This window comes from Schistocerca piceifrons, chromosome 1 (assembly GCF_021461385.2).
Source record: "Schistocerca piceifrons isolate TAMUIC-IGC-003096 chromosome 1, iqSchPice1.1, whole genome shotgun sequence".
Taxonomy (NCBI): domain Eukaryota; kingdom Metazoa; phylum Arthropoda; class Insecta; order Orthoptera; family Acrididae; genus Schistocerca; species Schistocerca piceifrons.
In genome coordinates this window covers 607,748,049-607,763,829 of record NC_060138.1, presented here as the reverse complement: position 1 = coordinate 607,763,829, position 15,781 = coordinate 607,748,049, and the positions used below count along the sequence as shown (strand labels likewise).

Sequence of the window (15,781 nt, the reverse complement as noted above, 5' to 3'; positions counted from 1 at the left end):
TCAATAAGGTAAACTTATCTAGATTGGAACTGCTTGTTGCATTTCTCACCTCACAGCTGCTTTGTTACTTTTGCCAGGAAACAGATTTTGATGATGCTAACAGAGCTACCTTGTAGAAGGATTCGGCAGTCATATTACAGTCAGTACAAAATGGTCTAGACAAATAGAAGACCTTCATTTGTGATTGGGTGACAGAAATACTGACTTACACTACACCCAGTCAATGAAGGCACTGTCCTATAAGCTAGAATCCCCCAAATCACCTCTCATGGGGACTGGTAGCAGAGATACTAATGACATTTCTCATATGTTGGTGTGGCCCACCATGGCTTTCAGAAGACAAACAGCCATAGTCACCGGACATCCCAGCTACGCCTAAATCAATCCAGAAGCCAAAACCCAAACAAATGACATTCTGTGCATCACCACTGAACCCTTACTGACCATCAATAAATGTTCATACTGGCAAATACTGGATACAGCTGCCCTTGTATTTTGACTTACTGATATCATGAAGAACAAGATTAGAAGTACCAGAAGTTTGAGTGCTCTCAGATTACAAAAGGTCCGTTCATATTGGATCAGACAAGTTCAAGAGGAACAATTCACTGCTGAACTCTGTGGATTTTTTTAAGGAGGAACAGTCACCCAAAGCATCAAATATTGTTCGATAAACCCTTTCCTGTCTGATTGTGTAACTTGGCATGGTGGTAGCCTGCAGTGTGTTGCATTATCCAATTCAGAGATGCAGTCAGTTAGCCTAGAAGGACGTCATCATGTCAAGGAGCTTCTGATCAAATCTATGCTTGTAAGACTGAGTTACCTTAGTGTAAGCACTGTCCTAAAACTGCGTGAAGAGTTTTGGATTTTGCATGGATTGCATGTGTTAAGAGTTCTTCACTCAAGATAATAAATAGCCATCAATAAGAATAAATAGAAGTGCCAGTACCACTGGACAAAGTTTGGCCCACAAGACCATTCTCTGTGACAGGCATTGATTTTGCTGGACCATTATATGTTAAAATTGGTCATGAAACGGAGAAGTCCTACACGGTCCTATTTGCCTATTTGCGCGAGTCACAACACCTGCAATTCATATTGAACTTGCTACTGATATGTGCATCAATAGATTTCTGATAGCCATGCATGTGCAGGGTGGAATCACATGGAAATACATACCACCACGGTGGCTTGGTTGAGACACTGGTCCGAACATATGATAGGCTTTGCCAAAGGTTGCTAGAGGAAGTTACTTGATTGCTCTCAGGTGGATGAAGAGAGCCTAAACACAATTGTGATAGGAATAGAAACTGCAATAAACTCAAGATCCATCACTCAAGAAGAGAGCGATATAGCATTGACACCAGCCACATTCCTAAATAGTGGCAAATTGCTAAATAGTCGATATGGGCCAGAACCAGCAATTAGGAAATATCTTGTCAGAGGGTGTTCCGACCGAGACGAAAGATCAACAAGGACATTTTGTGTAGATGGAAAAATGAAAACCTCCTATTGCTAAAAAGAAGAAAACTAAAATTGGAGAAATTGTTCTACTTCAGGGAATCAAACCATAACATTTGTTTAAAAGAATAGTGATGAAGGAGGTACAGCGTGACAGAGACGACAAAATCAGATCCATTATTATTCGACAGCTGGATAGCATGAAGATCTATCTACTGGTCCCACTGATCCACCCTGTTAAGATCTGGATGGAGAGGATGTTGAGAAATGAGAGATTGTTACACCATTTGTAAGCATCTCATAAATAACTTTATACTGAGGTGCCATCTGCAGCATGTGTGTGTGATATGACTATAACTGTAATGGATGCTGTGAATAAAGCTCTGTGGGTGCTGATGCTACTGTGTTGAATTTCTTTAAACAGTTGTTAAGTAGTTACATTTTGACCAAAATGCCACTGATAGCCTTTGCATATACCCAGAACTACTTTGAATTTTGTGGGAGATCTTTTGATGTGATTCAGCAACAGCAATTGTTGAAGGCTTTATGCATCGCCCTCTTGACCTCCAAATGTGTTTTGTTTAGCATCTCTCAATCTATATGCCTATGGTTTGTTTTGCATGTATTATGCAGTAGTCTCTATTTCTCAGAAGTTTCTTTACAGTGACTGTATGCCACAGAGGGTCCCTACTTCCCTCATTAACTATTCTAGTAGGTAGGTGGGTGTAAGGTGTACAGTATAGGTGAGATATTCTAGACCACCTCAAGAAGAGTGTAATAATCATAATCCAAGTACCAAACAATGGAGATGCTGACAAGTGAGAGTATTTAAAAATAGATTAAAGAAGGAGAAAACTGACATTTATAGCATTTGTAGGGTTAGAAATGACTTTCAAAATACTGACTGAAATACATTCTTTCAAATTATGGAATTACAATGGATAAATAGTAGGCGTGAAAGGTTGCCTACGATCTATGTAGAAACAAAACTGCAATTCTAAGCATCAGGCGTGAATAGGAGGCAGTTACTGAGAAGGGAGTGTGAGATTGTTGTCCTGTTCCCCCACCCCCCCCACCCCCCCACCCCCCCGTCCACCATGTTACAATATGGTCAGAAGCAGAATCAATGCAGTAGAAAATGCCTGCATGTCAGAGAGCAAAATTTGATCACTTGCACAAAAAAGGCAAGGCAAGCTGCAGGGAGCTGTACAGTAATTAATCTCACTGACAAACATCTGGACAGGTATACAGTTAAGAGCCTTGTTAATCGGCTAAATTTTGCACCCACTCCAAAAATGCTACCAATAGCAAATTACATTAGCATGTTGTAGCTTTGTTCCCACTAGAATCAGCAGAAGAGATTTGCTACGAAACCTGTAGAGCACAATAATTGTATGTTAAGTTCTAACACCTCAAACAAAGATGAGTAGCACTGAGAAATCTGCAGAAGGACAAGAAAAATGTAACTCTGTCAGTTTACAAGGGCAACACTGTGGCCCTAATGTAGCATGCAGACTACAATAAAAAGATTTTTGATATTTTGAGTGAGGTTACCTACAGACAGCTAGATGTTGATCATATGGATGATATCAAGATGACTCCGCTAAATGACTCAGGCTTGCTACATAACATCATTAAATAGCATAGAACAAGAGCAGCTGTACGGCTATGACTGAATGGCCTTCCTAAGGCATACAAAGGAAGATATTCCCCTAAGACCCATAGTAATACTGGCAGACCTATATTCCAGTTAGGAAAATACCTGAAACACGTTCTTATTGAATATGATGGGAAGTCTGAAAGCCACATTCACAACTTTGCTCACTTTGTACACCACATCAGGCAACTGTGACTCCAGCATACAGATATGATGGTCAGTTTCAACGTAGTCTCCCTCTTTGAAAGAATCCCACTTACTGAATTCTTACTGCTAATTGTGGAAAAATTCAGTGACTGTTTCACTGGACATTTTACACACTTCCGACGTCAACTTACTTCCCTTTCAATGAAAAATATTATGAACAATCTGATGGCATGTCATGGTGGAGCTATGCAAGGAACACTGGAGCAAAGCCATTAGAATCTGCCAAGTTCAAACCAATGTATTTCTGTCGATAAACGGATGGCATGCTTGTTGTATGATTAAATGGAGCAAAACATCTTGAAGAGTTCCTTGAACATTTAAACTTTTTGTATCTTAATATAAAATTATTGGTGGAACTTGAGAAACAAGACAATGTACCTCTTCTAGACATGTTAGTTAAGAGAAAACCAGATGGATACCTGGGTCCATTGTTAAAGTATATAGAAATCACATGCATGGTGACCTCTTATTTCCTTCTTATTTTCTTCGACATTTCAGTCTTCCCTTCTTTGCTCAGTAGTCACACCATCTGAGTTTGGTCAGTGACGTGAAGAACCTAATAGATAGTAAATTCAACTTCAAACACAAACTTAAGTCATATGTGGCACAACTGTGAAATATGGAATTATCTTGATAGCACAGTTACTTATTAAGCAATGCACATTCAAAATTTCATCAAACAGAAGCTGTGGGATAACATGTACAATAGGAATTAAATGTAACAAATATGGTACATACTAACATAAGTATGCATATTATTATCCATATAGGGAATTTTCAATGAATATCACATTTACATTTAAATTGAAATTAAGTAAAAGGCTCACAGAAGTGAGCACATATACTGAATGACATACAGGTCTCATATAAGCATATTTGGCAGTCCCATTGTCTTTTCGAAGAGAATAATTGCCAAACTAACTGTAGCAGTTAAGCTATCCAGAAAATAAATGAAGGCATTGGCTATTGTAACGAAATCAAAGAGTGTAAAAAGAAACCACACATAGTGATGAACTACATGTCAGAACATTGTGATCAACTGAGCAAAGATACATTTATGCTACTTATATAGAGAAGCAGCTCATAGTGACATTAGATAAAATTTACATAATATGAAATGTGCGTCACAAGGTAACAATGTGAACAATGATACTTGTTAAGTCAAAAATCGAAACAGAAGACATATTTGCAACCATTAATGGTGTAGCACAATGTAAACATAAAACCGACATGGATCACAAAACAAAATAAAATGTGAGTTGAGAAAGGGAGTTTCCAACCATAACAAGCTAAAATGTTAGATGAATAAAGAATCTACTCACCAGACATCAGTTTCTCACAGCTCCAGTTGGAACTAGCTCTACAACATCTTGGTTCTCACCACCCACCTGGTCTTAATTTACGTTAGTTCCATCTGTCTCAGCATTTATTCACTGTAACTACTCCTTTCTTGACTCCATGTTAGTTTTCTAAATCTTTCATTTTCTGACTTCTCTATTTTGTGCCGTTCCCCCTCCCACCTCTGTTACATAAAATGCACTTAGCTTTTCACTCTTATTAACTCGTGCACAATGTTTCAGTATTAATCTTTGTTTTGCATACTACCCTGTCTTCCACCTTTAAAAACTCAGGTTTTCAAATCTTGTCCAGTGCAGTCCCCAACAATCAGTCTTTCCTTCCTATCCCGTCCGGTAAGTCTCCCCTTACCCGCAGTTCTGTGTGACTTTTCTGAACTGTACCCCTCTCCCTAAAACTCCCCAGTCCTTTTCCTTCACCCCTCTTCCTTCCCCTTCAACTCATCTGCCAGAAGGAGGAGCCACTGTCTCCAAAAGCTTGTAGACATCAAATCCTTTTGTGTGTTTGTTTCCCTGCTGCTGCTTGGTGAGTAGATTTTTTTTAATCTATCCATTTACATTATATTATCAGTAATTGATTATTTTCATTATTATAAAATGTTAAGTGAGTATGAACAAATTTAGTCATGTCACAGTATTCAAACATATAATAAATAACCTACAGCAGAAACATTTAGGTATGACTTAGTGAGTGGCAACAGCTTGAAATAAAATAGAAGCTAGTGTTATAATTGAAAGAATTAACAAAAATTAAGAGCATAATGCTATAAAATTTAATCGTAATAACAGTCTAGCTGTTAAAAGTTTGTAATCATCATCAACTAAAGTGTTATTTGAGTATGACTAATTGTAGTCAAATTACAATAATCGAACATATAATAGCTGACATAGAGTGGCTTCAACTATGACTGAAACAGAAGTTAATATTGCAATTGTCCACAGCTCGAGGTCTCGCGGTAGCGTTCTCGCGGTAGCGTTCTCGCTTCCCAAACACGGGGTCCTGTGTTCGATTCCCGGTGGGGTCAGGTATTTTCACCTGCCTCGAGATGACTGGGTATTGTTGTGTCGTCGTCGTCGTCATCGTCGTCATCGTCATCGTCATCATCATCATCATCATCATCATCATCATCATCATCATCATCATCCATACCCATTATGGATGGAGGACGGCAATGGCAAACCATCTCCATTAGGACCTTGCCTAATATGGCAGTGCGGGTCTCCCATATCGTTCCCCTACGCTCTGTCAATCTGTCAAGAAGCAGGGACATCATTACCAATATTACAATTAATGTTCTTTGTAGTGGGTAACAGTATAGCAAGGCAACAAATCCATACATATCGTGGTTGAGCATGCAGAGTTAAGATTATTATTTGCCAAAAACTGATGCCTTAGCACACTTAATGCTGAAGTATTGGTCACGGTATTTCATAAGTAATGAATACCATTTGTGAACCTTGTTAAATGTAATGTAATATGAATGTATACAGGATGGTCCATTGATAGTGACTGAGCCAAATATCTCACGAAATAAGCATCAAACGAAAAAAACTACAAGGAACGAAACTTGTCTAGCTTGAAGGGGGAAACCAGATGGCACTATGGTTGGCCCGCTAGATGGCGCTGCCATAGGTCAAACGGATATCAACTGCGTTTTTTTAAATAGAAAAGCCCATTTTTTATTACATATTCTTGTAGTATGTAAAGAAATATGAATGTTTTAGTTGGACCTCTTTTTTCGCTTTGTGATAAATGGCACTGTAATAGTCACAAACGTATAAGTACGTGGTGTCACGTAACATTCTGCCAGTGCCGACGGTATTTGCTTAGTGATACATTACCTGTGGACCGTTTACCAATTGCAGAAAAGGTCGATATCGTGTTGATGTATGGCTATTGTGATTAAAATGCCCAACGGACGTGTGCTATGTATACTGCTTCGTATCCTGGACGACATCATGTAAATGTCTGGACCGTTCGCTGGATAGTTACGTTATTTAAGGAAACAGGAAGTGTTCAGCCACATGTGAAATGTCAACCATGACCTGCAACAAACGATGATGCCCAAGTAGGTGTTTTAGCTGCTGTCGCGGCTAATCCACACGTCAGTAGCAGACAAATTGCACGAGAATCAGGAATCTCAAAAACGTTGGTGTTGAGAATTCTACACCAACATCGATTGCACTCATACCATATTTCTGTGCACCAGGAATTGCCTGGCGATGACTTTGAACATCGTGTACAATTCTGCCACTGGGCACAAGAGAGATTGTGGGACGATGACAGATTTTTTGCACACATTCTATTTAGCGACGAAGCGTCATTCACCAACAGCGGTAACGTAAACCGGCATAATATACAGGATTGGGCAACGGAAAATCTACGATGGCTGCGACAAGTAGAACATCAGTGACCTTGGCGGGTTAATGTATGATGCGGCATTATGGGCGGAAGGAGAATTGGCCCCCATTTTATCGATGGCAATCTATACGGTGCAATGTATACTGATTTCCTACGTAGTGTTCTACCGATGTTACTAAAAGATGTTTGACTGCATGACAGAATGGCGATGTACTTCCAACATGATGGATGTCCGGCACATAGCTCGCGTGCGGTTGAAGCGGTATTGAATAGCATATTTCATGACAGGTGGATTGGTCGTCAAAGCACCTTACCATGGCCCGCACGTTCACTGGATCTGACGTCCCCGGATTTCTTTCTGTGGGGAAAGTTGAAGGATATTTGCCATCATGATCCACTGACAATGCCTGACAACATGCTTCAGCGCATTGTCAATGCACGTGCGAACATTACGGAAGGCGAACTACTCGCTGTTGAGAGGAATGTCGTTACACATATTGCCAAATGCATTGAGGTTGATGGACCTCATTTTGAGCATTTATTGCATTAATGTGGTGTTTACAGGTAACCATGCTGTAACAGCATGTTTTCTGAGAAATGGTAAGTTCACAAAGGTACATGTATCACATTGGAACAACCGAAATAAACTGTTCAACGTAACTACGTTCTGTATTTTAATTTAAAAAACCTACCTGTTACCAACTGTTCGTCTAAAATTGTGAGCCATTTGTTTGTGACTATTACAGCGCCATATATCACAAAGCGAAAAAAGTGGTCCAACTAAAACATACATATTTCTTTACGTACTACACGAATATGTAATAAAAAATGTGGGTTCCTATTTTAAAAAACGCAGTTGATATCCATTTGACCTATGGCAGTGCCATCTAGCGGGCCAACCACAGCGCCATCTGGTTTCCCCCTTCAAGCTAGACAAGTTTCATTCTTTGTAGTTTCTTTGTTTGACGCTTACTCCGTGAGATATTTGGCCTGGTCACGATCAATGGACCACCCTGTATAGCCGTATGGAAATGCAGAATTATACATAACAAAAATAACCTCTTGGAATTGGTAGTGAACCCCAGACATTCACAAGGTTAACCGCAATGTAATGAACATATAATGTAACTGTATTCAAGATGAAAAGTTAAATTTATTGTTCCCACAAAGTAAGACTAATGGAATGGGAGCATACACACGTGGTGATAAAATTGTAAAATGAGTCACATGAGAAGTATGAAGTGCTCATAATGGCGAAATGCGAAGTACTGATGTGATACGCAGTAACTGTAATTAATGGAGCTAAACAGCGAATTATACCCATTTTTTTGGGATGTTGCTATCTCACCAGGCTTCCTCTATCAATTAACTCCATTTTGAGTTGGAGCCACTGTTGGCTGCAGTCACTCTAATGTACTTGCCTCACTGTGCAGCTCCATTAATTACAAATGCTGCATATTCCATTAATACTACTTTGCATTTCACTATCATGAGTACTTCGTAATACTCATTTGACTTACTTTACAATTTTATCACAACAAGCATAAGCTGACATTCCTTGGGTTTCACTTTGTGAGCACAATAAATCTGATTTCTCATCATGAATGTAGTTACATTATATGTACATTACATTGTGGTTAAACTTATGAATGTCTGGCATTCACTACCAACTCCAAAAGGTTATTTTTCGTATGTACAAGTCTGCATTTCCATACTGCTATATGCGTTCACATTTCATTACATTACATATAACAACATGTACGAACAGAAACCTTTATTTCCGAAATAGTATGACCACTATTTCGGCATTATGCATAGACACGATCCTAACTCTGTATCCACCATCATGCATGCATGGATGCGTGTTGTCCTCGTGCATCTACTTCAACGGTAGGCTCTTGTGTGGTCCAGTATTATACTACTACACTTTTTCATTTAAAAAAAAAAAAAAAATCATATGTCTGATTATTGTAATATGACTACAGTTTGTCACACTCAAGTAATATTCTAGATTGTGATGATTGTAAACTTACAACAGCTAGACTGTTATTACAATTGAGTGTTATATAATTACACATTTTAAAAGTTCCTTTAATTGTAATACTAGCTTCTATTTTATAAGTTGTTGACAGGCATAAAGGCATTTCTTATATATTTGTCTATTGTAATATGACTACATTTGGTCCTATTAATGTAATGTTTTAGCTTGTGGTGGTTAGAAATGCATTCTTTCACAACTTATATTTTATTTTGTTTTGCAATCTATATTGGTTTTGTGTTTACATTGTACCTCACCAGTTAATTGGCGCCACGATGTTAACTTACAAGCCACATTCCATGCTATGTAAATTTTTTCTAGTGTCAGAAAGAGCTGCTTCTCTATATAAGTACCATAAATGTATCATTGTCAAGCTGTCTACAATGTTCTGACATGTAAATCATCAATATGTGTGGTTTCTGTGTAAAATTCAAACAATGGAAAATCCAGGACGGAATGTAACAATACCAGAAAAGGAAAGTTGCTACTCACCAAATAGCGGATTGCTGAGCCGCAGTAGGCACACTACAAATAGATTCACACAATTACAGCTTTTGACCATTAAGACCTTTGTCAGCTGTAGACACACACACACACACACACACACACACACACACACACACACACACATACACACACGCACACACGCGCGCGCTAATGCAACTTGCGCACACGTCTGCAGTCTCAGAGAACTGAAACCACACTGCTAGCAGCAGCACCGGTGCATGATGGGCTTGGTAACTGGGTGGGGGTAAGGAGGAGGCTGGAGTGGGGAGGGGAGGGATAGTATGGTGGGAGTGGAGGACAGTGAAGTGTTGCAGTTTAGACGGAGGGCAGGAGAGATGGTGTGGAGGGGGGAGGGGATAAGTAGCGGAAAGGAGAGAAATTAAAAGACTGAGTGTGGCAGTGAAATGACGGTTGTGTAGTGCTGGAATGGGATCAGGGAGGGGGCTGGATGGGTGAGGACAGTGACTAACAAAGGTTGAGGCCAGAAGGGTTACAGAATGTAGGATGTATTGCAGCTAAAGTTCCCACCTGCGCAATTCAGAAAAGCTGGTGTTGATGGGAAGGATCCATATGGCATAGGCTGTGAAGCACCATCCTATGCTAACCTGTTCATGGGCCATCTAGAGGAATCCTTTCTAAAAACCCAGAATCCTAAACCCCTCACCTGGTTCAGATTCACTGATGACACCTTTGCTATCTGGATTGAAGGTGGACACCTTATTGACATTCCTCCAGAACCTCAACAACTTCTTCCCCATTTGCTTCACCTCGTCCTACCCAGCCCAAGCACCTTCCCACATGTTGACTCCCACCTCAGAGATGGCTACATCAGTACCTCCGTCCATATCAAACCTACTAATCACTAGCAATACCTCCACCTCTACAGCTGCCACCCATTCCATACCAAGGAGTCGCTTCCGTACAGCCTAGCCACCCATGGTCGTCACATCTGCAGTGACAAGCAGTCCCTCTCAAAATATACTGTGGGTCTCACTGAAGCCTTCACTGACTGTAATTATCCTCCCATCCTTGTACAAAAACAAATCTCCTGTGCCTTATCTTTCCAGTTTCCCACCCCCTCCCAAAGTCCCACAGTCCGGCCACAGAGGAGCATTCCCCTCATAACTCAGTACCATCTGGGACTGGAGCAACTAAATTACATTCTCCACCAGGGTTTCGATTACCTCTCGCCGTGCCCTGAAATGAGAAGTGTCCTTCCCACTATCCTTCCACCTCTCCTACCATGGTATTCCACCGTCCACCGAACCTACACTATATACTTGCCCATCCTTCCATAACCCTTGCTCCCAGTCCCTTACCTCATGGCTCATACCCCTGTAATAGACCTAGATGCAAGACCTGTCCCATACGTCCTCCTACCATCACCTACTCCAGTCTGGTCACTAACATCACCTATCCCATCAAAGGCAGGGCTACCTGTGAAACCAGTTGTTGTGGCGTAGCAAGACAGCCACGTCATGGAAGTAGCCGAAAGGCACGCGTTTAGCTCACGCAGGCAAGAGATAGGTCTGTAACAGGATACGTAATGAATGCTATAAAGAAAAGTACGTAGCTTCTGGAATACTTAACTTTAATCCATCCTTGGTACATCGCTATTGACGATATAAGTGAGACACATGCAATGTTACTAATGGTGCCTTGCTAGGTCGTAGCCATTGACTTAGCTGAAGGCTATTCTAACTATCTGCTCTGCAAATGAGCGAGGCTTCGTCAGTGTGCATCACTAGCTACGTCGTCCGTACAACTGGGGCGAGTGCTACTACGTCTCTCTAGACCTGCCGTGTGGTGGCGCTCGGTCTGCTATCACTGAAAGTGGCGACACGCGGGTCCGACATGTACTAATGGACCGCGGCCGATTTAAAGCTACCACCTAGCAAGGGTGGTGTCTGGCGGTGACACCACACCAGTCATGTGACTTACAAGCTAAGCTGCAACCACTGTGCTGCATTCTATGTAGGCATGACAACCAACATGCTTTCTGTCCGCATGAATGGCCACCGACAAACTGTGGCCAAAAAACAAGTGGACCACCCTGTTGCTGAACATGGTGCCAAACATGATATCCCTCATCTCAATGACTGCTTCACAGCCTGTGCCATATGGATCCTTCCCACCAACACCAGCTTTTCTGAATTGCGCAGGTGGGAACTTTCCCTGCAATACATCCTACGTTCCCGTAACCCTCCTGCCCTCAACCTTTGTTAGTCACTGTCCTCACCCATCCAGCCCCCTCCCTTATCCCATTACAGCACTGCACAGCCGTCATTTCACTGCCACACCAAGTCTTTTAATTTCTTTTTATTTCTCTCCTTTCCACTACTTATCCCCCCTCCCTCTGCACTTTCTCTCCCGCCCTCCGTCTAAACTGCAACACTTCACTGTCCTCCACTCCCACCATACTATCCCTCCCCCTCCCTGCTCCAGCCTACTCCTTACCCCCACCCAGTTGCCACTCCCATCATGCACTGGTGCCGCTGCTCACATTGTTTTCTGCTGACAAAGGCCTTAATGGCCGAAAACTATAATTTTGGAATCTTTTTGTTGTGTCTATCGCGACTCAGCATCTCCACTATTCTGTGTAAAATTATTCTTTTATTTCATTTGTATGGTCAATTCTAGCACCATCTACCAGCATTCATTCATTTCTTGGATAGTTTAGTCACCACAGTCAGTTTGACATTGGTTCTCTTCGAATAGAAAACGGCACTGTCAAATATGCCTATATGAGATGAAATCTGTATTATATTCAGTCTATGTGCTCGCTTTTGTGAGCCTTTTACTAAATTCTGATTTAAATGTAAGTATGATATTAATTGAAAATTCTGTATATGGATCATTAATATGCGTACTTACATTAATCTGTGTATATTTGTCAGCATTAATTCCTTTGTACACTTTATACTGCAGCTTCTGTCTGATGACCAAATTTTGAAACAGACAACCTTTAATAAAGAGTTACACAGTGAAGATATTTCCATATTTCAAGTTATGCCAAATATGAATGGTTATCTGTCTCTACCATGGATGTATTTCTCCATCAAATAATGGTAATTAAATCATATCTGATTTGATTTACAACTCCTGCCACTACATAGAATATGATCTACACGCCTAATGGGACTACTTTAGAGGGAGAGAGAGAGAGAGAGAGAGAGAGAGAGAGAGAGAGAGAGAGAGAGAGAGAGAGATATATATATATATATATATATATATATATATATTTCATATCAGGTGGTCCATTTACAGAGATTTTCCCCATTTTACTATCCAGAACTTTTGTACAGATGTGCTAAATGAACAGCCAACAAATTTTAGTGCTTCATTAGTAGGAGTCTCTTAAGTGGAGAAGGACAAAATATTGTTTTGATATTTCAAAAATTGCATTGTGACATTCTGTAAGTTTTATTTCATTTGATTCACCATTTCTGCTCCAAGTGCTACTTGGAGACTTCTATGAATTTTGCTATGTAACGTTTCTCCCAAGTTTAAGTAGCCCAATGTCTTCACATAGTTGAGTTAGGTGCCTCTCCTTTTGTGACCTTGTTTTGTATTTTGTTTACAAAACCTACTAGTTTCATTAATTTTGGTTTCATAGTTTTTGTAATAGATTGAGACGAAGTTAACCAAAACAAAATTTTCTGCATAAATAAGGGAATTTTGAACCCTCGTATATCATAGGGACACTTGATCCATACTTGTATTAACTATCATTTGAACAAGCATTGTTTATCTACAAAATATTAAATCTTGATGTTATTTAAATTTACCCAGCACAGTTCCTCATGCAAATTAATATTCTGTAGCAACATATTATAAGATCACTCAGTTTGTGGGAAAGTAGTAATAAATACATGCACAAATTCAGTATGTTTTGAATGAAAACTGAAACTTGTTGTTCTATGATTTTTCAATTTTTTAAAGTCTTTATTAAACATGGAAAAGGCTAACAAATATCAGGAAAATTAATCAAATTTATATTTGGATGCGACTTTTCACCCTGATGCTTTGCAAAACTGATGGATTCAGCAAGTGAAAAAGATTTTCCAATGCATACTTTTGATAATTTGGATGCACCAAGTCACCATTTACTTCCCTTTAATTCTAGACAAAGCCTGCAGTGGGTTGGAGACACTCGTAAAGAAAAAGATCTGTTGTTGAGTTGTTCCAGCCAAAAGTTCCCTTGCAAGGTAGTGTGAGGATGGACATTGTTGTGCAGCAAGCCCACTCCTTTTTTCAGCATTTGAAATGCTCCTTTGAGTTTTTCTAGGGTTTCACAGTATTGTTGTGGGTTGATGGTTTCCCTCTGAGGCAGAAAATGATGCATTCTTGGTCTCAAAACACTGAGGCTATGATTTTTTGTCTGAAATTGTGGTTTTGAAATTTTTGGCAGAGGAAGAGATGATGTGACGCTGTTGTGATGACTGTCTTTTTGTCTCAGGCATGTAGTGAGCCCCCTCATTTCATCTCCAGTCACAATAGAGCTCACAAAATCCTTACCTTCTCACCTGATTTTTCTTGTGCTGCTCTGTCAACTGTTTTGGGACCCAGCTTGCGCACAGTTTCTGGTATTTAGTCATTTCTTTGAGTGTCTCTTATAAGAGAGTTCCGTAGAGTTGTGGAAACATTGCAGAAGTTTCATCCACTGTCAAATGGATGTCTTTGTGCATTAGTTCCTTGATTTTTTTTTCCACCATCTCATCGGTCAAAATAGAATCTCTTCCCCTCCTCTGTGTGTCATGGACATTTATTCTGCCTGTACTAAACTCCTTGCTCCACTTAACCCTTTTAGTGCCAAATACGATCTGATCGTGATCCAGATTTTCGGCGAAAAATGCCAGTAACAATCTGATCGTGATGCCTTTCTCATTCATTTTTTCCGCGCTTGAAGGCAAAGTTGTTAGTATTTCCTAGCGAATGAGAAAGGCATCACGATCAGATCGTTACTGGCATTTTTCGCCGAAAATCTGGATCCTGATCAGATGGTATTTGGCACTAAAAGGGTTAAACGTGCTCACTCTGTTCATAACACCTTTGCCATAACCTTTTTTGAGTCACGAAAAAATTTTGGTAGGTGTTATTCCTTCACAGGTAGGATTTCTTACTGACTACGTTTTTCATGCAACTGGACAATAATATGTGGGTTTATGTATTACTGTGTTTCTATGTTGCTTGCTCTGGTCAGAGGATACCTGCCTGCCACTCAATGTTGCCACACCTCAAAAAACAGAAAACCACAGCCCTTTATGGTTACAGTACACTTACTTCCTGAACATGCTTTGTATAACATGTGTTCAATATAAAGCCATTTGCTGACAGAATTTGAATCTCTGAAAAGACCGTACTGTAACCCATTCTCAGGGAAGAGCATCACTATCAGAAAAAAGGGAATGGGTTCATGAAATTCTTTTAAATTAGCTAAAAAGTCATCAAGCATGGGTAATTTGAACAAAAATTATGTTTAAACTGTCAGTCTGAATTCTGCAATGAATTGGTTTCTGTTACAGTATCATCCGATAATGATTAGATGAAAACATGTAAAAGGATTAAAAGCAGTTTTAATTCTCATGAAGCTTTCCTCCAGCAGAATTTTGTATCTCTGAGTGGGCAACTACATAGCTAAAAAGTTGAAGATGTGCTAATGAGACAGAGACTTTCTGATGAAGTACTTGACTTTTTTTGAGACTGGCAAGTTCTGCAGTTTGCACCCTGGAATAAAGGACTAGGTTTAGATCAGAATTTGTGTTATAAAAGTTCAAAAATTAATCTGATTGTAATTAATCAAATTGAAAGAAGTGGTACTTGCTTATCGTCAAAACCAGCATGACCAAGAAATTGATTTTTCTAAATTCTAAGAACTCAGCTCAAGATAGTGCTTCCTTGTTGGTTTTTCAGGGATCCACCAGAGTGTTTGCACAATTCATACAAAATGTAAGATTGGTGAGTCCTGATAGTATCTTTGGTAAGGACTATGAATTTTGGGTGAATTTGACAGAATGCAGAACTAGCAACTCTTTTGCAATTCAGGGGTTTAAAAATCATTTACTGTTGCAATAAATTTTCTATGTTCACCTTCACTCTCATCTAACTCAAATATTATTGACATGAAAGTGAAAAAAACCAGCAGGATTTATTAACAAGATATTAAACAAGGAAATCACAAGAATAGAGCTTCC

At 39.8% G+C, this 15,781-nt stretch overlaps 1 protein-coding gene across 3 annotated transcripts in view; it reads left to right on the top strand.

Annotated features, from left to right (window-relative positions):
• The window catches only part of LOC124787601 (multiple inositol polyphosphate phosphatase 1), a 218,652-nt gene that overhangs the window by 77,977 nt on the left and 124,894 nt on the right, over positions 1-15,781 (top strand). Inside the window, exon 1 of one of the 3 annotated variants that reach the window (XM_047254355.1) lies at positions 12,516-12,655. The exons of the other annotated variants lie outside the window; for them this stretch is intronic. Coding sequence (XP_047110311.1) covers positions 12,610-12,655 — 46 coding nt within the window. The 5' untranslated portion in view covers positions 12,516-12,609. Of the gene's footprint in view, positions 1-12,515; positions 12,656-15,781 lie in introns of those variants that run through there. 3 annotated transcript variants of the gene reach the window in all.